The sequence below is a fragment of the Ixodes scapularis genome, unplaced genomic scaffold (assembly GCF_016920785.2).
Source record: "Ixodes scapularis isolate PalLabHiFi unplaced genomic scaffold, ASM1692078v2 PGA_scaffold12__126_contigs__length_90152505, whole genome shotgun sequence".
NCBI classification, from domain to species: domain Eukaryota; kingdom Metazoa; phylum Arthropoda; class Arachnida; order Ixodida; family Ixodidae; genus Ixodes; species Ixodes scapularis.
In genome coordinates this window covers 35,655,122-35,682,588 of record NW_024609838.1, presented here as the reverse complement: position 1 = coordinate 35,682,588, position 27,467 = coordinate 35,655,122, and the positions used below count along the sequence as shown (strand labels likewise).

The following is a 27,467-nucleotide window of genomic DNA, read 5'->3' as shown; positions in this document are numbered from 1 at the left end:
TCATATCACGGGCGAACGCGCGCCTTGTTGTTACGCTCTCGCGTGTCTTTGGAAACCCTAAAAAAAGTATTGTACCTCAACACGCCAGTGTCAGCCGCACGGAGGGTGTACCGACAGGGCAGTGAAGTTTCTAGAAAGCCTATCCCCGCTTAGTTTCCAGTACCATGTTCGCTGTACGAGAAAGCCCAATTAGAGCTCCTATGTTCAAGGTGCCGTGCAGCGAGGCTAAAGTTTTTATATACGCTACTGAATGGCGATTTTTAATGCCACAACTGGTCCGAGTTACGCGAAGCTTGTACAACAGGGCACTGGTTCCGTATTTTTGTCGTACTGACTCTTCTAAATTTACCCTTTTTTTCCACGAACAATCAAAGCGTGGAACAGCCTTTCCGAAGTGCAGGTGAACTCATGATAAGTCGTAGTGTGCAGAAGTGCACAAGGCGTTTGAGATTAGAGCAAAGGGAGATGACTGCGTTAGCGAGCCTTCCCTTGCCCTCTCAGGGAAAGAGTTTGATTTTATCAAGAGGTCTTCTGGATTGAAGGGATGAATAGGCGTTTTTGACGGCCTATATATTATGTGTTTTTTCCTAAATAAACTTTAGTTGCGAGTGCGCCTCGTCCTGTTTACTCTCGTTTTTGTCCTGTCGTTTTTTGGCGCTGTATTTACTGAAAAGTCGTATTATTTAAAAAAACAAAAAAAAAAAAAAAAAAACATTGGAAGGCTGTCCGTCAATAGTTGACTGTTTTGTATCGTTTTGCTGTTCGTTGTATTTCTATATTATTATTGCGTATTCACTACATTTTATTATTTTCTCGTACGAGTTCTTGTCCAGTAAAGTGTACCGACCCCTCCTGCCACAACCTCCAAAAGGAGGTTAGCGGTATTTATAAATAAAAAGTGCGAGCCAACCGGTCTCCCACCTCTGTTGCAGCCTGAGCAGTGCGTCGAGCGTCTCCTGCAGCTGGCGGACCTGCGTCTCGAGCTGCCCGATGTCCTGCTTGAGGCTCTCTGCCCTGGCCGCCACCGAGAGGGACGCCAGCCGGTCAACCACCATCTGCTCGCCGAGCGTCTGCTGGGAGTCCTGGAAATTGCGGTCCAAACCAAGCCGCAAAACGAGCCCGCAAAAATAAGAAAAGCGGAACCCGTTCCTTCTATTTTTTTTAGAGCGCAGCTCTTAGGCGCCCGTTTCCGGCTTGAGCGGCGTCGGCGTAACCAAGGTCACCCCAAGGTCACGTGACCCCCCCAAGGTCGCGTGACCCCTCCCAAGGTCATGTGACCCCCAAGATGACTCCCCCGTGACCCCCCTCCCCCCCCCCCCCCCCGAAGTCACGTCACCCCCCCCCCCCCGAGGTCACGTGACCCCCTCCCCCGAGGTCAGGTGACTTCAAGAAGAGTGGTTGTTTGGGCGAGTTGGTTTGACATCTTATACAATCTTGTGCGCAACAAAGACGAGGACAAAAGCAGAGAAGAGGAGACAACAAGGCGCAACTTTCAACTGAATTCTATTGAAAACGTGTTCCGGTATATATAGTCTCAACCATCGTCACAATGACAACAAAACGACAAAGGTAAAGGAAAAACACCATCACAGAGCATAACTGGGAAACAACACCATCTCGTTCTCAGGAAAAACAATTCCTTCTCCGATAATGCAATCGACGGCATAGCAACACACATGTCTCCTAAATAATCAATGTGCTCGGCTTCTATGATTTCGCGTGTTACCGCTGACTTGCATTTCCCAATTTTTACGCATTCATCCAACAGTGGGGTTGTACCCCACTGTTGGATTGATTCATCCAACAGTGAGGCATAACTGTTGGATTGATTCATCTAACAGTTATGCTCTGTGATGGTGTTTTTCCTTTACTTTTGTCGTTTTGTTGTCATTGTGACGATGGTTGAGACTATATATACCGGAACACGTTTTCAATAAAATTCAGTTGAAAGTTGCACCTTGTTGTGTCCTCTTCTCTGCTTTTGTCCTCGTCTTTGTTGCGCACAAGATTGTATAAGATGTCAGGTGACCCCCCGGAATGTATTAAAGAATGAGGGGAGGAGGAGGAGAAGGAGGAGGAGGGGTCTACCCTCCCCTCAGTACCCTTCCCTCCTCCTCCTCAAGAGCTGCGCTCCAATTGGGCGTTACAGGGAGTTGTAAACGGCTCTCTCATCTTTTTAAGTTCCGTTTGCTGTTTTGGTTTAAAAGCGCGCGGGAGTGTATGAACGAGAATTTGAGGTAATAGCACGCTGGAAAGCGGAAGGCTAGAGTAGCGCCATTTTGAGAGCGAGAGAGAATAGGGGAAACCGGGCTACCGGCGCTTTCCCCCTTGCTGGTGCGTTAGAAAGAGTGGAGGTCCCGGATGAGAGGCTTCGCCGATGTTGGGTGTATGCATCGCCCGAACTTGCTTCGCCCTTTCTTCTCTGTTTTACACTCCTAAACTTAATTAGAGCCGCGGGCTTCGATGACGACAGTGCCCCGGCCATCGGGACACCATCGACAGAAAGCGTCGAATACTGTCAGATGACCCATGTTGCTTGCGCGGAATCCGGCAAGTGCGGCGGCAATGTCTCTAAGCTACATCGCTTTCCACATGACCCCGATCTCCGGAGGAAGTGGGTTGCGTCCGTAAACCCAAGATACTTTTTCCCAACGTCATCCTCCCGAGTCCCGACTGTGCTCGGAACACATTATGAATGCAGCGCGCACTGAACACTGTACCGCCGATGAACATGGGGTACGCTCGCAAGGTGCGTGCAAGGTTTCTCGTGATAATTGTTGTCTCAGCTTCTAACTTTTTGTAACTGAATTTATCTTCATAATGATATTTTGAAGTGGTGACACTGACTGGATTTTATCATTTACACCACTTAGCTGAAGGCTCATATTCGCCGCCGGGTGTGGTTGAAAATTGTCGAAATGTTGGTTGTATCGGTTTTTCTGAATCGCGATCTCTTGCGCGATACCAGAGAACTGTGAACCTATGTTGAGCATCACAACGCGACTAGATTCTTCTTATTTTCAAAAGTAGTACACAATGTAGCTGGAAAGAAACCTACAATTCCTGTTGCTGGAAGTTGAACAAACATGATCTTGCAGCGATTTCGAGTCGTTGAATCTTTGATCGACTTGCTCCGGCAGTATCCCATGTCGACGAGTGTGTCTTTTGTCAAGAACTGAAAACAGCAAAGTCCAGATGAGCCTAGTCCAGACGAATGTGAATGTGAATGCATTCACATTCACATTCGTCATCTGGACTTTGCTGTTTTCAGTTCTCGACAAAAGACACACTCGTCGAAATGGGATCCTCAAATAAAACGTTTATACACACCTTCAAGCCGGAATGAGCTGCCTTCGTTCGTTGCATGCAATATCCTTATTTCGCGCGTCCCTGTTCCCACCATATTTTATTGCTGTGGACGACACGAAATGCCAAAAACATTCTCGGTGTGCTGCATCTAAAACGATAAAAAAAAAAAAAAAAACCTGAAGGGAAATTCAATCGCTGTAAAATGATACAATATTTGCAGCACTCGCCTCGTTTTTATAAGGTATTTATAAACGTTTTATTTGAGAATCCCGTGTCGACGAGTGTGCCTTTTTTTCCAGAACTGAAAACAGCGGAGTCGAGATGAATCTATTGCCGGAGCGAGTCGACCAATGATTCAACGATTTGAAATCGATGCAGGGGCATGTTTCAACTTTCAGCAACAGAAATTGAAGGTTTCTTTCTAGCTACATTATGCACTAATTTTGAAAATAAGAAGAATCTAGTCGGCGTTGTGACGGTCAACATAGGTTCACAGCCCTCTGGTATCGCGCAAGAGATCGCGATTCAGAAAAATCGATAGAACTAACTTTTTGTCTATTTCCAGCCACACCACCCGCGGCGGTGTAATAGATAATAAAATGGAGTCAGTGTCACTACTTCAAAATATCAATATTAAGATAAATTAGGTTACAGAAAGTTAGAAGCTGAAGTAGCACTTATCACGAGAAAACTTGCACGCATTTTGCGAGCGTACCCCATGTTCATCGGCGGTACAGCGTTCGATACGGGCTCCATTCACAAAATGTCCCGAGCACAGTCGAGAAGATGGCGTTGGGGAAAAGTATCTTCTGCTTACGGACGCAACCCACTGCCGCCGGAGATCGGGGTCATGTGGAAAGCGATGGAGCAAGACATTGCAGCCGCGCACTCGCCTTGCTGGGTTCCGTGCAAGTTACATAGGTGCTTGGACAGTATTCGACGCTTTCTGTCGTTATTCGTGCGCCCTATGATCGAGCAATGGTATCCCGATGACCGGGGGACTGTCGCCATCCAAGCCCATGGCGCTAATTAAGTTTGGGAGTTTAAAACAGAGAAGAAAGCGCGAGCGACGTTCGGGCAATGTATACAACCAACACCGGCGAAGCCTCTCATCCGGGATTTTCACGCTTTTTAACGCACCAGCAAGGGGGAACGCGCCGGTAGTCCTTTCTTCTCCTCTCTCTCGCCCTCTTTCAGTACGGGGGAGCATATAGACCTTTTTCGCAAGGGCGCCGCCATCTTGAATTGTCGTCACTTCCAGTATGGGCGAAAAGATTGCTTTGCCGTCGCCACGCCAAGAGAAGGCACTTAGGACATAAACGTAACCGTGAAACATTCCCGTTTTTACTATTTGCAGGTTGAAACGTTTTGATATTTTTTCGTCGCCCATACCGGATATGCCTACTTGGCGGTCGGGGGCGAGAGTAACCGGGGAGGCGGAAGGGTTGTGAGGAAAAGGGAAAAACACACACCTTAGGCGAGAGAGGGAGAAAAGACACCCTTTGTGGGATTTTTGAGTGGCTTCGAGGTGGAGAATACAAGAAAAGGGACTGGCTCCTTTATTTTAACGTTGAAAGAATTGGCATCTTCTACTTTTGACATTGTTTATCTTGTCACAAAGGACAGAAAACACACCTCCTTCCTTCAAAACGTTGCGATTCCGCCGCGTCATCGCGAGGCAAAAATTAGATTATTCCCCGACCTACAGCCGCGAGCGGCGGCCATGAGAAACACGCAGCGTGACGTCACTGGGGGTCTTGTAGAAATATAGCAAGTTGTGCGAATACCTGCTTGATAAAAGGTAACTTTACTATAAATCTTGTCGTTCCAACATATATATATATAAACGCGTCAAAAACCCTGTATCATCGACAAATTTTTTTATTATACGGAGTTTTAGTGGCGCCATCTATCCTATGTCCACAAAGCCGTCAGCTCTATCTGCTACCGCGAACAGTCGCCAGAAGCCGGAGGGGGAGGGGGACAGAGCCGGACGGGTATGGCCGGATCCGGATGAGGCTTTTCTCCTTTCACCGTATTGTTCGCGCTGCGTCCGTGGTCACGCGGTCACGCGGTCCCGAGCGGATGAGTCTCGCTGTTCACTGATGGCTCTAGAGAGAAAACTTTACCGGAACACCGCGCCTACCCCATCGACGTCACTGCGCACGTGATGCGGGAGACGATGTACGAGTTGAGAGGTGGCAAAAACATGGATATTTTTCATTTTTTTAAATAAGAACTAGGGTATCCAGGCAAATCTTTTTTCTGTAGTCCACGTCAGAAGTGTCAGGCATCAACTTCCACAATTATTTAAGCAAAGCCCCGAAATTGTTGCACAGCTCCTTTAACCGGGACCCCGCGCGACCCCCATTGACGTCACAGCACACGTGACTCGGAAGCTAGTGAAAAAGTTGAGAGGTGCCGAAAACCTAAATCTTTGTCCATTTTTAAAATAAAAACTAGGACATGCAGGCAAAAGCAGTCTTTTGTTCTTTACTTCAGAAAGGTCGAGGCACCAATTCCCAAATTATTTAAGCAAAGCCCTGAAATTGTTGCACAGGTCCTTTAAGCCTCCTGAAAAACGATTAACGTTCTTCGGGGGCCGTTTTGGTGTTGCAATATGAGCGAACGCAAGCACTGTGTGTTTGCGTGTTCCACGGTGCGGCGCGTGCGTGGAGCCTTAAATTGCAGTCTTGGATTGGAGCATGGCGACGACGTGCATGCGCAGCCTGGAGCACGCAACTCGCACGCAACTCTAACGCAAACGCACAGCGCATGCGTTTGCTTCTACACGCAATACTCAATTTCAATTCAATTCAACTTTATTGACTCCAGTTTGGAGAAGGAGACAGGGAAAAAAGCTACATTGCGTAGCTTGACAAGTCCCTGCCGCCCATACAGACTTCGGCAGATTAGTCGGCACTTGCAAAAAAAAAAAAAAAAATACATACAGAACATTATACAGCTTTTGATATGCTGAACAGCACAGAACTTTTAAAATATTATTTGTTATTAAAATACAATTGTCTAATTTGGTTATTCGACATATTTTCTATGTGAATATTGTTTTTTACGAGTTCATTAATGGTAGACGGTACAGTATACTGGAGCATTTGAAATCCGTAATTGGTTCTGGGATGCGGCACTCTCCAGTGCTCTGGACTACGCGTATGATAAAACGAAGAGTTTTCTTCCAGCGAAGCTAAGGAAAGGAATGATTTGTTATTATAATAAATACTATCTTTATATTTCTTTATTAATGTCTGTGTATATAAGTCAAAAATACTTGTTACCTTAAATTTTGAGAATAAAATATCGGCATGACTACCATATGGTACATTGGCTACTAAACGTAAGATCTTTTTTTGTGCGATATGTAATCTGTCTAGGTTTAATTTTGTCGTATTGCCCCATACAAGTTGGCAGTACTTTAAATGTGAAGCAAACAATGTGTTATATAATATAATCTTGACCCGTTCTGGTAAACAAAAACGATGTTTATAAATAATACCCGTTATTTTTTATACTTTAGACCTAACATGTTCTGCGTGTTCGTTCCAACTCATGTATTGGTTAAAGAACACCCCCAGTATTTTTACCGTTGGAACAACTTGTATGGTTGATCTATCTAGCTTAAGTGGTATATCTATTTGCCACACAGAACTTTTAGGACGAAATAGAACGGCCTTTGTTTTATTGCTATTGATTTTTAACGAATTTGCCGTTGCCCACGAACTAAGCACATTGAGAAAACTATTCACTTCAGATGAAATAATATTTATGTCCGTTCCTTGAAAAAATATGCTCGTATCGTCCGCATACGTTATTATCTGGGCATTATGCGAAATATTTATGATGTCGTTAATGTATAGGTTGAATAAAATAGGTCCCAAAACACTTCCTTGTGGTACACCTGCCTGTAGTTGTTTTAGATCAGAGAAGTGGCCATGGGCTGCATTTCCATGGATGCGACCGTAGCGCATCGAGTCGAGATTTCACGATTTTGATTGGTAGCAGTTGGGTAGAAGAGGAAGAAGTAAGAAGACAGGCTGCGTGGGATTGGTCCTTGCTCGATTCAATGCGCTACGATCGCATTCATGTAAACGTAGCCATTGAGGTACTGAAAACGGAAGCTCAAATAACTTCTTATTAACGCCGCCGCATTTCCACGAATGCCATAATTGTAAAGTTTACGCATTAATGTGTCATGATTTAACCGATCGAAGGCTTTCGAAAAGTCTATAAAACTTCCTACCGTTAGAAGTTTATTTTCAAAATTTTTCAGAATTATTTCTTTCATATTCAACAGAGCAAGTTCAGTCGATCGCCCTTCTTTTCTGAACCCAAATTGAGAATCTCTAACAACTGAAAATTTTTCACAAAACTGGTTTAATCGAAAATGTATCAGCTTTTCTAAACCCTTTGAAAATATCGGAAGTACAGAAACCGGTCTATAATTTGATAAATCATTTTATCTCCAGATTTATAAAGTATCGACACTTTTGCTATTTGCATTTTTTTGGGAAAAATATCCTGTGATAACGATAGATTAAACAAATGAGTTAAAATAGGTGCAGTTTGCGCAATCACATATTTAACGGGCTTTATTTGGATGCCATCAATGTCGCAACTTTTACTATTGTTAAGGTTACAAAACAAAGAGCTGACCTCATGAACATCCGTAGGATAAAAGATACTTTCATTTATAAATCTCGATACATATAGCAATGCTTCATTCACTCTACTGCGATCATTACTGACTAAGTTAATAAAATAATCATTAAATTTGTTGGCTAGTTCAGCTCCTCCGAGTTCTTGTCCGTTTATTTTTAATGTTTTAGTTCTAGAAGAGGCTGATGTTTTTCCTAAAATCGAGTTGAGTTTCTTCCACATACTGGCACTGGTACTTAAGTTGCTAAACATGTTAAAGTAATAGGTAGATTTTGCTCGTCTAATTAAGTTCGTTACCTCATTACCACATTTCTTAAAAAGATGTAGTATTTCAGGATTTTTTGTACGAACAAATTGCTTAAAAAGTCTATTTCTCTTGTTTATTTTTTTTTAGAATTTCGCCCGTCACCCAGGGTTTGCGAGAGCCTTTTGGGGGCCGATGTGTCTTACATTTAAAATTGTTCTTGTAAATTGTAGTGAATATCATTATAAAGCAATCATATGCGTCATCAGTAGAGTCCGCAGAGAATACCGCACCCCAGTTCGCATGTTCAATTTCATACTTAAATCTTTCTAAAGCGGTAAATGACTTGTCTTGAAATGTAAATGAAAGAGCATCATTTATGCTTACCTTGGGCAAATTCCGATGCACAAAAATGTATATGGGTAGATGATCACTGATTGAACAGCCCACAACACCACTTTGTAACAGTGAGGCATCAACGTTTGTAAGAAAGAGATCTATAAGTGTGCTAGAGTTTGAAGTCACACGAGTAGCGAAATTGATAGTATTAGCAAATCCAAAGCACTCAATCAACATGCTAAAATCTCTTTTTGTTTTGAATCACTTAACATATAAATGTTGAAATATCCCCCCAAAATTATTCTTAGGCCGTTGTCTCCTACGAAACAAAATAGGGACTCAATAAATGTAGTAAACTGAGCAATATTACCGCCTGGTGGGCGGTAAAGAACTGAAAACAAAAAGTCGTTATTTTTAAAGTCAATATCTCATAGTCCTCATTAATCACAAAAAACTGTTCTATGAGTTCGCACTCGATACTATTTTTTGCTTGGATACACACACCGCCACAACGTCTAGCAGAGCGATTTAAATAAAATGTTTTGTAGTTCTCCAAGTGTATAACGTCACCTTCTTCATAATACCATGTTTCCGTGAACATTTGAATGTCAAAACTAAACCCAAAGTTGTTTAGTAAAATACTAAGTTCATCCTCTTTATTACGTGCAGATTGTAGGTTAAGATGAAATACACTATATATCTCATGTTTAGTTGTGTTGAATATTTTCTTAACTTGTTCTGGCAGTAAGTAATTTTCGTCAGTCATTTTAAGACAAACTCAATAGCGAGACACGATTCAACACTTATTTAATCTTCTCGAGGTCGTCCGCGTGCGTGACTTCCAGTACAGACTCTCTTATCAGGTACGATTCCACACCAGCTGCAGCACTACATTGGGGACAGTGGAGGGTGTTGTTTGCATTCACAAATGACATTTCATGAGCAATGATCGCGAGCAGATCCGCAGTGCCCGCCGAGCAGAAGAACGTCCAGTTTCCACCGCGGGAAGGCGAGCAACGAGCTGGAGACGCGAATAATAGACGGCTGATTCTGCTTGCATAATTTTGCTTCATTTTATATATCTTTTTTAGGGGCGAAGCTCCTTAGGGTCTAGCCTTGCCCGGCGTCTGTGCTCACATCGATTGCCATCCCATCTGTCTTCTTAAAAAAAAAGAAGAAAAAAAAATGTTTGCGCAGTCGACAGGATCGAACCTGTGCGGGGAGACCCCAATGGATTTCTAGTCCATCGCCTTAACCACTCGGCCACGACTGTTTTTTTTTTAATTTATTGCCTAATTAGACAATAGGAACAACAACAGAAAGCACACTCACGCTCACAAATGTTAAAAGCACGTAGGCCTCTGTGCAGTCACGCGACTACTTTAAAACCTTTTTAAACACACCAACGTCTCTAAAATGGATATCCAGTCCGGAGGCTCTGACAGAGCGCGATACACTTCCCGAATATACGCGACACTTTCAATAAAGTAGTCTCTAGCGGGGCGCACCTTTATGTCTGCGTTGTTTACTCCCGTTCTGGTCCTCCAGAGGCCGTGGAGGCCGAGAAGCATGAGCAAGTCGTACGGAACCCCACATTCATTGACCAACGGCAAAAAACGGATGCCATGTGGCGTGAGGGGGAGGTCTTTCTTCAGCGTGCTCTGAAGAATGTCCCATAGGAAAACCGCATCCCAACAATCGAGAAATATGTGTTCTATTGTTTCGGGCTTTTTACATAGTAGACAATTGATCGACCATGGGACAAACAGACCTCTCTCCTCAAGCCACGGCTTAACAGGCAGCGTGCCGCAGTGCAGTTTAAAGAAAAATGATTTAAAAGAAGGCTTCACCGGCATTTTCTTTACCCTCTTTAAGACGCCCTGCCCTGGTCCGTCACAGTACAGTGACCTATATAAAGGTACGGGTAAAAGAACGCCCACGAGGTCTTTATACAGCCGCTTGTGACTTACTGAACTTAGATACTCCAAGGAAAAGCGTACCTTGAGCGAAAGGAAAGTACAACTTCTCGCATGAACCCTTGAACGTTAGCACATATTGGGTCACTAGATGACAGAAGAAACTCGGGCAGAGAATTTTGCAAAAGGACCTGCAGAACTGCACGCAAAAATGAATCATTCTGGTCTCGCAAAAACATGAAGCTTGAAACAATCTGACGGATGAACAAGTGGGACAGTCCCAGACCTCCACTACGAACAGACCGAAACAAATTTGTACGGGAAGAGCGCTCCCAGCACAAACTTCAAATAAAAACTGCAAAAACTCTGTGCAGTTTCTGCACGTTAAGGCGCGACATAGGCAACGCTTGTAATATATACCAAATTTTCGCGATCAAAAATAAATTACAGACAGTGGCGCGCGCAAACATAGATAAATCGCGACCCCTCCAACCCTCCGCTTTTGCCCTCGCCCTATCAGTCTCTTCATTCCACATTTGATTAGTGTCTCGGTAGTGTTCGAGGGGCACACCAAGATACTTCACCGGCAAGGTTGTCCACTGGACGTTCAAAAAAATCCCAGGCGCGGTGGCCCAGTTACCGTGCCAGAACCCTGCAGACTTGCTCCAGTTTATTACACTGCCAGTTTGCCTGCAAAAGGCAGCCGCGACTCTGACAACTTCACGCAAACTGTCATGGTCAGTACAAAAAACTGCTATACCGTCCGCGTAAAAAAGGACCTTAACTTCGGATGACTCTAATTTAAACCCTCGTGTGGATTCGTTATGAAGAAGCTTTAAACAAAAGGGTTCTAAATAAATCGCGAACAATTCAAAGGGGATAGAGGACAACCTTGCCTCACAGAAGAGTGGACTTCAACACTTTCACTGACATTCTTATTAACAACAATTGATGTCGTACAGTTCGCGTAAGCTATTTTTAAACCATCTAAAATAACAGAACCGACGTTTGCGTGTTCCAAAATACAAAAAAAAAAAAAAAAGAACATCATGCGAGACACGATCAAACGCCTTTTCTAGGTCTAGTTGCAGCATTGCAACACGACCCTCGAAGGCGTCGCAACATACTAAAATGCTTCGAGCAACATGAATGTTCGTGCATATAGTACGACCCTTTATGCCGCACGTCTGATGCGGCCCGACCAGGGATGTGATAACGCTTTGCACCCGTCTAGCTAAGACTTTCATATATATTTTGTAGTCGACGTTCGTAAGACTTATTGGTCTGTAAGACGAAACGGATAAAAGTTTGACTCGCGGTCGTCGGACTTTGGGACTAGTACAGTATGGGACTTTAGAAAATATGGCGGCAACAAAGATTTTTCGTACGCCTCCGACAGTACCTCGTGCAAAGCATCGGCGGCTTCCTTCTTACTCGGCCACGACTGCGGGACGAGTAGGGGGCTCTGAGATGTGGCAGTAACTCAAGAGCTGGGGTTACTACCACGGCACCAGCTAGAGCTGGGGCAGTAATAATGAAGTCGAAACGCAACCCAGAAGTCAGCAGTACCTATGAGCAATAAAAAAAAAAAAAAATCCGCACCATCAGCACTACCTATGAGCAATAAAATCAGTATCATCAGCATCACCAGAGCTTCGCCCCAATCAACATCATTCACCACGTGGAGATGTAGTGATTTTTTTTTTCTGACGTCACACCTCACTTCTGTGACACCTCCTGACGAAGCCGAGCCTCTTGGCGAAACTGTCATAACATATAAAATAAACTTCCTAGCATAGTAACTTCGGAAGTACGTATGTTTGACTTATATATAGACGCTTTAAACACGCGCCAGATTGAGCCGCCATTACCGACATTCTCTTGTCTTACCGAGATGCCGAGCCACTGAAGCTGGCGTTGACTCAACAAAGGCTTATGCTGGGAGAAGGACACAGTAGCACCTAAAGTGGCAATAACCTGTCCTGCTGTGGAAGTGATGAAGTGAAGCGAACGGAAGAAGAGGAAACAAAAACTGAAGGTCGGTTATGGTGGCGCACATGCACAGCTGCCTGAAAACGTCTCTCTCTCTCTCTCTCTCTCTATATATATATATATATATATATATATATATATATATAGTAAAATACCGAGAGATGCCCCAGCCCCGAAAGGAAAAAAAATTATCGCCAAATTTAGCGGGGACATTTTACCCTTGTGACGTCACACGTGACGTCACGTGACCCTTTCCTCCGTACCCTTCCCTCCTTCTCCTCAAGAGCTGCGCTCTGATTTCGGTGTGCGATCAAGAAAAGTTGAAGAAAGGCTATTTTTAGATCATGTGTCTCTGTTAAACTTGTTATTGCGGCGAGAGGCACTGGAGCAAAAAAAAATTACACCATCTTGCCGAGGGGAACCATGGGGTGATGCGGAGCATCGCGGATCGTTATTAACGGTGTTATTAACGGTGTTATTAACGGTGTTAGTAACGTTGTTAACTTGCGTGTTATTACGTTGTTAACTTGCGTTGGTTACCACACATCGCGTGAACTTTGTTGGAAACTCCGCGATGCTCCGCATCACCCCATGGTTCCCCTCGGGAAGATGGTGTAATTTTTTTTAATTGCGTAGACGAAGGTGAAACGGTTAACGAAGGTCTTTATTGAGCAGCGTCTAGTACGTGAGGTTCGGCGCTCCGTTCATGCCTAGCGACACTACCGAGATCGTAGTGCCGTTTCCTCCGCTAGCAGACGACGCCGGCGATGCGGAGAAAGCGAAACGAGAGGGACTGAAGCGCAAGTACACCAAAATGCACGAAGCGTTGGCAGCGGTGAACTGAACGCGCGCAGCGCGCTACCGCTCCTTATATTCACACTTGAAGGAGAGGAGACTAGAGGAGGAGAGTTGCGCATGCGCGCGCGGTGTGAGTCGAAGCGAACGCACGCGAAGTGCACGCAGCTGGTAGAGAGAGAGAGCGGAGAGAGTAACGCGCAGCTGTTGGAGAGAGGGAAGGAGGAGAGTTGCGCATGCGTAGTGTGAGTGCGGACTACGACGCCGCGGGACATAGACCCGAGCAAGAGATGCTCCGCATCTAAAAGTGCCGTACTTCTCATTCAGCAATGTTGGTTTATATCTCGCCATAGCTACCTGCAGCCAGCGGCATTTTCGCCGAGGTCATAATAGACCTATCTCACCAGCCAGTTTAATGGGATACTGAACCAAACAATTTAGTGTCCATAATAAGTGGCGCACGTTCTTTCCACGAGCCAGCAGCCGCCGGTGTGCGCGAGCACACGCAACAAAAATGACGCCAAAGACCTCCATTCGCGCTAAAGAGGACAGTGAAATGTATCGGCTTCGGGCCAAAGGAGAATAAAGACAAGTTTTTCATCTACACATGGTGTCTGGTGTAAAAGGTAAGCGATTAATTGGTCTAACAAGCACGTAGCTTTCACTTGTAGAGATGAAAAGCCTGTCTTTATTCTCCTTTGGCCCAAAGCCCATGCATTTCACTGTCCTCTTAAGCGCGAATGGAGGTCTGTGACGTCATTTTCGCTGCGTGTGCTCGCGCACACCGGCGGCTGCTGGCTCGTGGAAAGAACGTGCGCCACTTATTATGGGCACTAAATTATTTGGTTCAGTATCCCTTTAACTACGCCACCGCTGGCGTAATGCATTGAGGAAACTTTAGTCTTTCTGCACGTGCGACAACCTCGTTGGAGCTCTCCGCGTGTAGAGCACGAAACAGCACGAGCCGTCTCGTGCACTGCCGCCTGCCCCCTCTGAACTAAAGTTATGGCGGCCTTACGATTGCGCGGAACGCTTCTTGATATCGGTCTTTTGATCCGAACTCTACGATTACTAGAAGTAGGCTATTTTTCAGTGTTTAAAGTAAAATATCAAATCAAGCCGAAAATAGCGGTGGGGCACCTTTCGGGGGTGGGGCATCTCTCGGGATTTTACGATATATACAGCGTGTTTTTTTGTTTTTTTTTATTCTTACACACTTGTTTAAAAAAACAACAACGTGAAAGCTACACTAATGCGGTTTGTGCATGTGGGTTATACGGCCATGCGGACATTATTTGGGTGGATAACTTTTGCGATAAGTCGGCTAATTAATTATAATTTGTTAAGGCACTTTTTTAATCGGTGGAAATAGATACATGGTTTCAATTAGAAACTTGCTGAGCGTCATCCAAAACCCCTAAATCAGTAATTTTTAGAAAGACTTCGAGCGCGTGAAAAGCGTAGTAGTGCACTAAAGTTACCACTCGTGGAGCAGGCGCAAGGCTGGGGCTAGATAAGAGACGGAAAAATTGCGCGGGCGCCTTCCCGCAACCTCTAGCCTTGTACCTGCTCCACGAGTGGTAACTTTAATGCGCCACTACGTTTCTCATGCGCTGAATGTTTTTCTAAAAATGACTGATTTAGGGGTTTTGGATGACACTCAGCAAGTTTCTAATTGGAACAATATGTCTATTTTGATTAATTGAAAAGTTAATTAACGAATTTTAATTAATTAGCCGACCTGTCGCAAAGATTAACCACTTACATAATGTACGCCTGGCCGTATAACCCACCTGCACAAACCGCATTAGTGTAGCTTTCACGTCTTTTTTTTAAACAAATCTGTAAGAAAAAAAAAAAAAAACAGTTTGCACATATAAGGTTTTTTTTTTTCTTTCAGTGTAACAGATTTAAAAACTCCGTTAAAGCTACAGTTATGCGGTTTGTGCAAGTGAGTTATACGGCCAAGAGAACACAGTATAGGAGGCTAATAGTAACGATCTGCCTACTAATTAATTAGAACTTGCTAATCACTTTTTAATTAGTGAAAATAGACAATGCTTTCAATTAGAAACTTGCTGAGCGTCACCGAAAACCACTAAATCATCTCTTTTTAGAAAGATATAAGGCAGCTAGGAGCAGCATTTTAGGGCGTTCCGCGAAAACGCTCAGTTAGGACGCTTTCCTAATTTTCGGTGTCTTATCGGAGCAAATTTGTGCGCCCGCGATCCTCGTTCCCAGTGGCCGAGGCGCGCAACACACGTGCGCCAGAGTTCTCTCCACCCTACGGGGGAGGCGAGGCGGTGGCTTCGCGCCCTACCACCGGGAGCAGGACCGCGGGCGCACAGATTTGCCCCGATAAGGAACCGAAACCTGGAAACGCGTCCAAATGGAGCGTTTTTACCGAACGTCGTAAAATGCTGCCCCTATACGTCATGTCTTCTTAAAAAGAGTTGAGTTCGTGGCTTTCGATGACGCTCAGTAAGTTTGTAATTGGAACCATGTCTATTTTCTGGAATTAAAAAGTTAGTTAACAATTGTTCATTAATTAACTGACTGATGGCGACGATTAGCCTCCGATACTATGTCCCCCTGGCCGTATAACTCAAACACACACACACACACACACACACACACACACACACACACACACACACACACACACGCACACGCGCGCGCACACACACACACACACAGGCACACACACACACACATATCCCTTTCTCTGACCGACGTTACGGTGGAGCAGAAGGGGATATGTGGGCATCGCTTGCTTCTTCCAGCTTCCCAGAGCGCTGCCCCACGCTTCATGCCTCATCTGTCACTACCGCCATATGGCACCATCTTTGAGCTGACAGCAGCGTAAATATTAGTGATGGTCCTAATCTGCCGAACTTCAGATTCGGCAAAGTTCGGCGTATGCCGAAGTTTTGAAGAAATAACGCTAATTAGCGTTATTTTGCGATTTTCATGTATCTGCATGAAACTAAACACAGAACTATAATGCTCGACGTTGCACGTCCGACATTTTTAACTTTCCCCATCTTCCTAAACGTCCGTGGGTATCCTAACACAAGAAACTGGCAATTTAAAGGTTAAAAAATGACCGCATCTCCACGTGGTGAATGATGTTGATTGAGGCGAAGCTCTGGTGGTGCTGATGATACTGATTCTATTGTTCATAGGTAGTGCTGATGGGGATGATTTTTTTTATTGCTCATAGGTAGTGCTGAGTTCCGGGTTGCGTTTCGACTTTATTATTACTGCTTTATGATCGGTGAAATGCAGAGCCAGTGGTTCTTCTAGCGGATCAGCTTGGATCCGCTAGAAGCCGTGGGAACGCATCTCCACCGTTGAAGTCAACGGTCCATGTCAGAAAGAGAATGAATGGTATGGAACGTGGTTATATACGCAGTTGAGCATTTGATCGCAGCGCCCTCTCGTTTATAAACGTTGAGCCAATGCATGCAAAGTTTAACGCGATTATATACGCATTTGACCGCAGCGCCCTCTCCTGTATAGACGTTGAGCGGCGACATGCAATGTTTCATCCATGACACCCCAGCTTTTCAGTTACTACCACATCTCAGAGCCCCCTGCTCGTACCACAGTCGTGGCCGAGTGGTTAAGGCGATGGACTGAAAATCCATTGGGGTCTCCACGCACGGGTTCGAATCCTGTCGACTGCGCAAACATTTTTTTCTTTTTATGTGAGCACGGACGCCGGCCGGCCGGCCGGACGGACGGACAAGGCTAGACCCTAAGGAGCTTTGCCCCTAAAACGAGACGTTGCGAATATGGGACTCACATTTTCATGCAAAGCTGACGTCAAGTTGCTCAAATAGAAAAACATGCATACTGACAATAATATTGTTATCTTTACTGGTGAAGGTTCGGTAACCGTTGCACTCATTTTCGCGCTCGAAACGGTGCCTCAAAGAGGAAATAAAAACGCATCGTTATTGCCTTTGTATTTACACCACACAGACTTGCAGGCTTGCGCTGATGAGGCGTCCAAACCAAAACTCTCGTAGCGTGATTCGTGACTGCGCTCGCTGCTACCCAACGTTGCTACTACCCAACCTCATTGTCACGCCACTCTGCAAGAAGTCACTAAAATTGCTAGTAAAACACAAAAACATCACCGATACAATTATCTTGTAAAATATCACCGTATTTAATAATAACTGTGCCAATATGCATTACATGTTGCATTTAAGTTAAGAAAAATACAACGTAACACCCTTTTTACACCAGAAAAAAATATCCACGTAAGTCTGGTAACAATGTATTTTTGCCAAATCGTTGCCGACTTTTTAGAAAAGTTCGGCAAAAGTTCGGCTTTGCCGAATCCCAAGATTCGGCGCCAAACTTTCGATTAGGCAAAAGTTCGGCCCATCACTAGTAAATATATATACAGTATATGAAAAGATATAAGGTGTCAGGTTCCCATTTACGGCTTAACAATACCTCCATACAAACTGGTATGAAACGCGCTGTTTGCAAAGAAACCCGCGTTTGCCCACACGAGGTGTGGGCACAGCGCATGCGCATAAACCAGAATTCCGTAAAGCAATGCGTCTGCGCATGCGCCATGTCGACAGCAGCGCCACCGCAGCTGTCGAGCCGCGTGCTCTCACCCGCGCGGACGTCCCCCCTCCCACCTCTCTCTAGCCGACCATGTACCGACCTGGTTCGCGCGTGAGACGATACGACGGCACTTACGCCCGAGGAGATGGACTCGTCGTCTCCCCTGGGTGTCAGGAAGTGGTGCCGGGGCGGCGTCAGGGGCACCCCGGTGTTCCGGTCCGTGAACAGGGTGCGTACGAAGCCTGCCAGGTCCGTCTTGGCGTTCACGGCCCGGCACGACGACCCCACAGCCTCGTAATGCTCCGCCTGCTCGTGAGCCTGACCAAGAAAAGAAACAAAACAAATATGCACATGTAAATGTGATAAAAATAAATAAATAAAAAAAAAACGGTAAATGGATCACGACGGACCAAGGATGGTCGAAACGTTGCGGCCATTTTGGCGACTCGAAAAGCAATGCGGAGAGCAAGTCGTCTGCTCCTTGTGCAGGGGTTTGCAGTGACGTCAGAACCACGCCGAGTTCTGATTGGTTTTGATTGAGAGGATAGTGGGTAGACCTTAACACTAGAGGCTTTGATGTCTACCCACTATTTTTTTTTTCAAATCAGCCAATAAGAGCTCGACGTTCGCACACCGTCGCCAACCCTGTGCAAAAAAACCAACTTTTTTTAATTTTAATTTCTTTTCCCCACTTTTCAATGTTGTACTTCGTCTGTCTACTCATCTGTTCGACTGTTTGCGCATTTCTACTAAATTTAGCGGAAAAATCAACGTCATGTGTCCTATGCACCTATATAGGGAAACGTCAGGTGGCCTCAACACCAATTCAGTTTTCTCGCTTAATTTTGCTGAGAAATAATTGATGTCACGTGACATATGCACCAAGTCGACGCCGCGGCCGGAGACGTTGGGGGGGGGGGGGGGGGGAGGCACCACGGCCGGAGTTTGCTGCCCAGGGCGCCTGAAAGGGCCGGCCCTGGGGACAAAGGCTGTTTGAATATACCTGTTTGGCTTTTAGTGTGTAGAGCCGCCAGCACATCACACTTTTCCTTGAGCACACATACTTCCTCTCTCACACAGGACATGAAACGGAAGAGGGACGTGGAGGGATCGGCACCTTCGAGGCCAGGAGGTCGGCCGCCGCCAGTAGCGACTGGGCCACGACGGTGCTGAGGTCGCAGTAGACGTCCTGCAGCTCGTCGAGCAGCCGGGGCAGCGTGTTGCCGTAGTACTCGTCCAGCATGCCGTTGGTGGCGGCCAGCTGCTGCACGTACGCATTGTGGCAGTCGTAGTAGGCCGCCAGGGCGGCGTCATCGGCAGCGTCCACCGGGTCCGAGAACCCGCGCCGGCTCACGGTGCGGTACGCCTCGGCGTACTCCGCTTGGCACTGTCGTCGAGAGAGGGCGGGGCGCGCGCTTTAATGGCCGACGGGCCCATTGGCAACGCGCGCGAACATAAGCGTGGCTGTGATCGCCATTCACGATTGGACAAACGCTCACATGACGTCTTTACTACTTTTCCAATTCCTGCAAGGAAATAAGAGTAACGTCAGACCGTCAACGTTGATGGTCTTGGTTTAAGAATATGAGGATCTTAAACTCCTAGACCTCTATCGTGTTTTTCACACACAAGCGATCGAGCTTTCAGTTTGTAACGAGTGATAAGTAGCCATGGCTTACAACTCGTGACGTCAGGGAGAGGCGAATCTTCTTCGTGACATCAGAGAGCAATAAGTTGCTGAGGTTGCGGCATAAACCAATACGAACGTGAAAAAATCAAGCATGGAGCGTGATGATGGTAGGCCACGTCCTGTCTTTATCCTATTGTTGTGGCGACGAAGCGGAGTTTTAGCGGACTGCCCTACCTTGTTGAGCAGTTCCTCCGCTTTGACGAGGATGGTCTCGAAGCTCTCCCGGTGCTGGAAGATCTTCCGGGACTGCACCTTGCGGTGGAACGTCTTCTCCAGCAGCATGGCCCCGACGTGGTGGCCCAGGCTCCGAGAGATGTCGCCGTGCACCTGGACATGGGAGGGACGCATTCAGCGAACCAACGCATGGCGATGCACGACCGGGACATGCTACCCCCGTTTCACTTTAGGCACGAGCGTAGCACAAGCCACAAGTGGCGTACAAGAGTGAGCTCCGACGTTTCAGCATCGTTCTGGGCTGCATATACATAGTCGTGCTTGTAGCTCCGGCTTTGCTTGCACATAAAGTGAAACAAATTATAGCTGACTGCCTGGCTGGGTGGATATGAGAAACATTTTTAATGTGTTGCATCACCTTGCCAATTAAAGAAAATAACAGCTAACATTTTGTGACAAATGCTTTTACAAATTACAATCCATGTGTCTAAAACTTTAAAGTGCCTCATAATTCGCAGCCGGGCGAACATATCTTTCGCTTTACGGATCGCCATAAAGAAAATAAGACAATACTTAAAAGAGTTTTAGTAGTACGCTGCAAATTGCGGACTTAGCGGTCGCGTGATCAATCCAAAGTGACGGCACGAGCTCCAGCTCGCAATGCGAAGCTCTAGCGCACGGTCTACTAAAAGTTTATATTCATTGTTCCCTTAACTTATGCCACCGGTCACATCACCGCTTTTTGCTCATATCCACTTTACCGACGTCTACCTTTCCTCGTTATCCTTAAACCGTAGTATACCTTTATCAAATCAGTCGCCATGAATAACCCAGGGACCCTGGAATAAATCCTCACTGTAGCAGCGTGGCGCTGCAAGTCACGGCGCACCACGGCGCATCGGCTGTGCGCACCCCGGTCACGGATGTCACGTGACAAGCGCCTATAAGTATAGCACGGTCAATAAAGAAGCCCTCTTTGCCCGTTGGAATGTCGTCTGCTCAAGTTATCACATTGGCGACGAGGATGACAACGCACCCGCGCTGCCCAGCGGAAGCGTCGCAGACGGCAGCAGACGAGCACCATACGAGCGGGGCCAACTGAACGGACAGCGACAGCCAAAGCAGCGCAGTCATCGCATCTCAAGCGGGCGACGGACGGAGCGGACACGACGGACGGAAGCCAGCAACCGATAAGTACACCGTCGGTTTGCCGAAATATGGCACCTCTTGGAAAGCTTGACGAATACGACGAAAAACAACAGAATTTTGACTCGTATTTAGAGCGTTTCGAGCACTTCGTTAGCGCAAACGACATCAAACCAGAAAAGAAGCTAGCGGTGTTCTTGACCGTTATAGGACCTCGAGCTTACGAAGTTCTGAAAAGCTTGGTCGTACCGGCAGTACCGGGAGATAAGTCGTTCGAAGAAGTGAAAGTTTTGCTGAAAAACCACTATAGCCCGAAGAGCTCGGTCATAGCGGAAAGGTGCAAATTCAACACACGTGTACAAGAGGAACAGGAGAGCGTTGAAGATTTCATTGTAGCGCTAAAGCATTTGGCAAGGAAGTGTGACTTTGGCCAGTTTCTGCAAGATGCTCTGAGGGACAGGCTTGTGGCGGGAATACGGCGCGAAGAAACGCAACGTGCGCTATTCGCCGAAGAAAGCTTAACCTTCGAAAGGGCATGCAAGATCGCATTGGATCAAGAGCAGGCGGCACGACAGACAGCGTTACTACACGCCGGAAGCAAAGACGCGTCTTTGAACGAGATAAGAGCGAACCAGAAAGATAACGTCAATAAGCGTGACGTTCGAAAACACAAGCAAAGCAAGAAGTCTTGCGAAAGATGTGGAAGGGCGCATGCGGCAAGCAAATGTTGGTACAAGAATGCTACGTGTCACAAGTGTGGCAAGTTAGGCCATTTGCAAAAAGTGTGCTCGAACGAGAAAAAGGGACCCAAGAACACGAATGCAGTGGACTGCTCGGAGGACGATTCAGAACTGGACGTCTATCACTGCCTTAACACGGTGCGTTCGGGTTATGAAGTGAAAGTCAATGTTGAAGGGGCGGACGTTTTCATGCAAATTGATACAGGAGCGGCTGTAACAATTGTTCCTGAAAGTGTTGCGAAAACCGTGTTCCCTCATGTCAAGTGTGAGCCATCTCGGGTAAACCTAAAAACGTACACGGGTGAACGAATCCCGGTAAAAGGGCAATGTGACGTTTCCGTCACATACGAAAACCAGACTTTGAAACTGCCCGTTATCGTCGTCGATAACCAAGGCAAGAACTTGCCGTTGCTCATGGGGCGGAACTGGCTTGAGAGGCTCAGACTTGATTGGAAAAGCGTCATGTCACTGGAGCATGTAACTGATTCACACCGAATAGAAGCGCTGCGTAACAAGTTCCCGACAGTATTTTCTAATCAGTCTAGTGTCACGAACAACTATCAGGCGAAGATAGTTCTAAAACAAGATTGTACGCCGGTTTTTTGCAAGGCGAGACCGGTGCCTTACGCGTTACGCGATAAGGTTGGAGAAGAGCTGGACAGGCTAGAGAAGAGCGGGGTTTTACGCCGCGTAAGTCACAGTGAGTGGGCGACTCCGGTAGTTGTAATTCACAAGAAAGATGGATCACTCAGGTTGTGCGGGGATTACAAGGTAACGATCAACCCTGTACTAAAAACCGACCATTACCCACTGCCGCGACCTGAAGATCTGTACACTGCCATCGCAGGTGGCAAAGTGTTTTGCGTGCTGGATCTTTCTGCTGCGTATCAGCAGGTACCGCTGGCTGCCGAGTCCAAACCACTTTTGACTATAAACACGCACATGGGGTTGTTTCAGTTCCAACGCCTACCGTTTGGTGTGGCCAGTGCGCCAGCCATTTTTCAGTCCTTCATGGACGAGGTGCTTAAAGGCATACCTCATGTGGGATGCTACATTGATGACGTCATCGTGTCTGGAAAGGACACCCAGGACTGTCAAAAGACGCTGGAATGCGTCTTGCGTCGACCTCGTGACTACAATGTCACTTTGAAAACGGACAAGTGCCGTTTTTTCCAAAGCTCGGTGACCTACCTGGGTCACACGGTGAGTGCCGATGGCATTTACCCGACAGAAGCAATGACAAAGGCTATCACAGAAGCGCCCGAGCCCACCTGCGTAACGGAACTGAAGGCGTATTTGGGGATGCTAAACTTTTACGCTAAGTTTCTCAAGAATGTTTCGTGCGTAGCTGAACCGCTTTATCGGTTGTTGAAAAAAGGTGAAAAGTGGTCGTGGACTCGGAAGTGCAGCGAGGCCTTTGCTGCTACGAAGCAGTTGCTCGTAAACAGCCAGGTTCTTACGTTCTACGACGTAGACAAGCCAATTGCATTGCTGTGTGATGCTTCATCGTACGGGATTGGTGCTGTCATTTTTCATGTAACACCAGAAGGGGAAGAGCGCCCAGTGGCGTTCGCGTCGCGAACGCTCACGTCAGCGGAAAAGAACTATGCGCAGTGCGAGCGAGAAGCGCTAGCTCTGATGTTTGGTCTGAAAAAGTTCCATCGCTACCTGTATGGTAGGGAGTTCACTCTCTATACAGACCATCAGCCACTGCTTGGGATACTGGGGCACGATAAGCCTGTACCTACGCTAGCGGCAGCTCGAATGCAAAGATGGGCAATGATTCTTGCAGCCTATAGGTACAAACTCGAGTACCGTAAAGGAAAAGATGTCGAGGTGGCTGATGCTCTGTCTAGACTCCCACGACCGATGACAACAGCTGACGACCCTGCTGAGTGTCTTTTGTTGTTTGACAGTACTCCCTTGACCGCGGAAGATGTAGCTAGAGCTACAAAACGTGACTTGACCTTGTCTCGCGTAGCTAACTACGTTCTGAATGGATGGCCTGCCCAAAGTAGCGAAGAGCTAAAACCGTACCATGTACGACGTGACGAGTTGTCATTTGAGCAAGGCTGCGTCACCTGGGGCTCAAGGGTGATTGTACCTGAAAAGCTGCAGTCACAGGTTTTGGCACTGTTGCATGAGGACCATCCAGGTGCTAGCCGCATGAAAATGCTTGCCAGAAGTTTTGTATGGTGGCCAGGGCTAGACCTAGAAATCGAGAGCTACGTACGACAGTGTCGCGTATGTCAGTCTGTTCAGAACGCTGCTCCACCTGTACCGTTACAGCCATGGAGCTATCCAACTAAGCCGTGGCAACGAGTACACGTGGATTTTGCTGCTAAAGAAGGCCATGTCTTCCTAGTACTGGTGGATGCTTTCTCGAAATGGATCGAAGTGTGGTCCATGTCTTCCACCACTACTGGTAAAACACTCGACAAATTGCGAAGTGTATTTGCGGCTTATGGGCTGCCAGAGGTACTGGTGAGTGATAACGGACCTCAGTTTGTTTCAGATGAGTTCTCTGAGTTTATGAGGGTGAATGGCATCAAGCACGTTAAGACGCCACCCTATCATGCTGCCTCCAACGGCGCAGCAGAGCGTCTCGTGCAGACCACAAAAAAAACTCTGCTGAAGCAATTGTTAGACGAGAAACAGAGTGGCAAGAAACACTCTTTGCTCGAGCGTTTGGATAGCTTTTTACTGAGCTATCGAAACACCCCAAACAGTACCACTGGTCGCACTCCAGCCGAGCTGTTTTTGAAGCGACAGCCACGAGTGAAACTTTCTTTGCTTAAACCCGATTTTGTAAAAGCCATGCAAAACAAACAGCAGCACCTGAAGGAACAGAGTGATGCGTCGCGAGGTGCTAACCGGTCTTTTGTTGTGGGTGATACTGTGTTGGTCAAAACGGTGCGAGGCGAGCTAGTGTCATGGGAAGAAGGTGTGGTGACTCAAGTCGTCAGTCCTGTGACATATTTAGTGAAAGTGGCGCAAGTTGTGCGGTTCACACACGCCGACCACATCCGAGACCGCCTTGCAAGCCCGACGTCCCTTGCTGCACCGCCTACGCCGGAGGAGCCTACGCTCCCAGATGTTCCGGTGCCTCGAGAAACCCAGCCGATGGTGCCACAAGTTGCTTCTGCTGCTATGCCAGCGGACTCTCAAGCCGGCAGTCAACAAGCTACACGGACGCGTCAGCAGCCGCTTCCACCACCGAGTTCCACAAGTGCGCCAGTGACGACACCGGAGCCTTGTACTGAGGCACCGACTTCCAGAAGAAGTACGCGAGTGCGGCGTCCACCGGACAGGTACAAACCGGAGGACTTCCGAAGCTGATGTGAGGGGGAAGGAATGTAGCAGCGTGGCGCTGCAAGTCACGGCGCACCACGGCGCATCGGCTGTGCGCACCCCGGTCACGGATGTCACGTGACAAGCGCCTATAAGTATAGCACGGTCAATAAAGAAGCCCTCTCTGCCCGTTGGAATGTCGTCTGCTCAAGTTATCACACTCACACCTACCCGCTTTGATAGACGAGCAACATATGGTCGTCTTCGTGATGCAGGTTACAGACTTCAGGATAGAATTTACGCTGCACTGGTTCAATTTATCATCTATAGCGCGAGCCAGTGTCTCCATACGATGTCAGACCAACTGCTTGTTGTCCCTACATCTAACGTTTATTTTGCTTCTGGGGCAAGTTACCGGCGAGGCGGAAGCAATGCGGTCGCGCATTCCACTTGATTCTGTCCGATACTGTACCTATCGGAAGCAACGAAGGATAACCATCAGCTTACCTGGGAATCCACCTCGACCTCTTGCAAAAGGACTTCCCAGCAGTTGAACAGGCTGCTGTGATGAGGAGGCCTGTTTTGGGTGAAATCGATCGCGTGTTAGAGAGACATTTCGCCCACACAGAGACACGTTCCAACGCGACAACTCATCAACGGTTTCGTTCTAAAGTTCGATCCGGACTCGAGACGACAGGACTGGAAGTATACCACCACAAAGACGACAAACCCGTCAAGGATTGAATTTTATGTTTCTTTTAAATATTTTGTAATTAAGGCATTTATGTGCGTTGTAGTTGAGTTTTCTACTGCTGTTGTTATGTTCCTCGGTTTGCGCTGGTTTGCGTATCTCGATGTTCATCCGAATATTTTAGTTTATTTCTCTGTTGTCATGCTGGAATAACGCTGCCTATATCTGTGTCGCACCGCTTTCAACAGCATGGAGGGGGCGAGGGCCCCCCTCAAACTGCAATACCCTTTGTCCCTGCCTCCCATCCGACAAGAAATGTCACTGAGAATATAAATAAATAAAAACAAAGTAAATTGAAAATGAGAACAAAACTAAAAATACAAAAAAAAAAAAACAGAAAAAAACGACTGAACCAATTTTTTTTATGTATTGTTTTGTATTCGCTCATCGTACCTCGATGAAGATACGATTCAAATTGTATTCTCCGGGTATCGCGCAATGCATCGGGAGATTGTGGAGGCACCAAGCACGCACGTACGAGCGCATTCGGCTTAATGAAGCCCGCCCGCACGTAGGCAGCTTGCAAGCGAATGCAAGCATACAATCCCAAAAGACGTTGTCCTTGGGAAGGCCCTTCATCCGAACATGAATCCCGGATAATTAGTAATAAGCGTGCATCTCAAGAGCGCGCGGGCGCAAGCAAGAAGAGAAGGCCCGAAGTTGATTAGCGTGCTCCGCTTGCTTCGAGGGCTCGCTCGACATTCCTTTCCCGTTTTTAATAGTTTTCTTTTTTATTCTTTTGCCCAAGGGGGGTTGTCTGCGCGGCCCCAAGACGAGAAACGGCAGCAAGAAGGGAAGTTGCGTAGCGTGATCAAGTAACGAGATTGGTGTGCAGGATTTTCTTAGCTCTGCTCGCTCGTCTCGGCGTCGAACGTTGCTTGGATTAGGCCTAGCGCTGCAGCCTCGCGGCCTTTGCAACATGAGCGCAGAGGTCGCGGCCTTTGCAACATGAGCGCCGAGAAGGGGAAAGGGGGGGGGGGGGGGTTCTTTTCAGTTTCTCCGGTTTTCTGCATCGTCGTGTTCCGGCCACTATACGCCCTGTTGTATAATCCGGATGTGACTATATGTGGATGCAAACGAATTGCCGCTAAGAACTACATCCGCGTGGACAGCGACGTAATCACCAGAAATTATTTGTTTGTGTTTACGCAACGCCATCTGAACGCTGACCCAGCACTCGTATCCAATCTATGCCCCGCGCTTGATTTAGGCAGATGACGTAAATAATGGCTTATCCAACACAAGCAGTTGCGTTGGACAAACACTGAGTTCAGTGGAAGATATACTATACAGGGTGTCACAAAAGAAAATTTACACGGTCTTTTTTACTGCAAAAATAAACTAGGCATCGCCGAACTCCCATTCTCGGCCCAAAGGTAGAGCTAGAGGTCACAACCAGATGCCAAAGTTTCAGCCCGATCCGATAACTTAACCAAAAGTTATGTGATTTTCTGAAAATTTCAATGGGAAAATGGAGCCCATTTTTGCCCGTTTTCGGTTTCTGGTGCCATAGAGCCCTATCTGTTTGAAAACTCCGTCGGCCACCATTTTCCCATTGAAATTTTCAGAAAATCATTTATAACCTTTGATTAAGTTATCGGATCGGGCTGAAACTTTGGCATCTGGTTGTGACCTCTAGCTCTACCTTTGGGCGGAGATTGAGCGTTCGGCGATGCCTAATTTATTTTTCCGGTAAAAAAGACCGCGTAAATTTTCTTTTGTGACACGCTACTTCGTTTCACCTCAATGCCCGTGTCCCACTAGAGCGACAGACAGAAACAAACGACAGCGACAAGCCTCAAACCAGAGTCTTTCGTGA

General features: G+C 46.7%; 1 protein-coding gene and 1 non-coding gene across 2 annotated transcripts in view; one reads left to right on the top strand and one right to left on the bottom strand.

The window, feature by feature from the left end:
• The window catches only part of LOC8025744 (SH3 and cysteine-rich domain-containing protein), a 54,304-nt gene extending 28,834 nt beyond the window's left edge, over positions 1-25,470 (bottom strand). Inside the window, exons 1-5 of the mRNA XM_040207731.3 lie at positions 25,405-25,470; positions 19,721-19,873; positions 18,974-19,243; positions 17,992-18,174; positions 922-1,082 (exon numbers count right to left, since the gene is read on the bottom strand). Of these exons, the coding sequence (XP_040063665.3) occupies positions 922-1,082; positions 17,992-18,174; positions 18,974-19,243; positions 19,721-19,828 (722 nt within the window). The 5' untranslated portion in view covers positions 19,829-19,873; positions 25,405-25,470. The remainder of the gene's footprint in view (positions 1-921; positions 1,083-17,991; positions 18,175-18,973; positions 19,244-19,720; positions 19,874-25,404) is intronic.
• On the top strand, positions 16,874-16,955 carry Trnaf-gaa. Its single transcript has one exon. It is a non-coding gene; the product is annotated as a tRNA-Phe (tRNA).
• Positions 25,471-27,467: the final 1,997 nt, after the last annotated feature.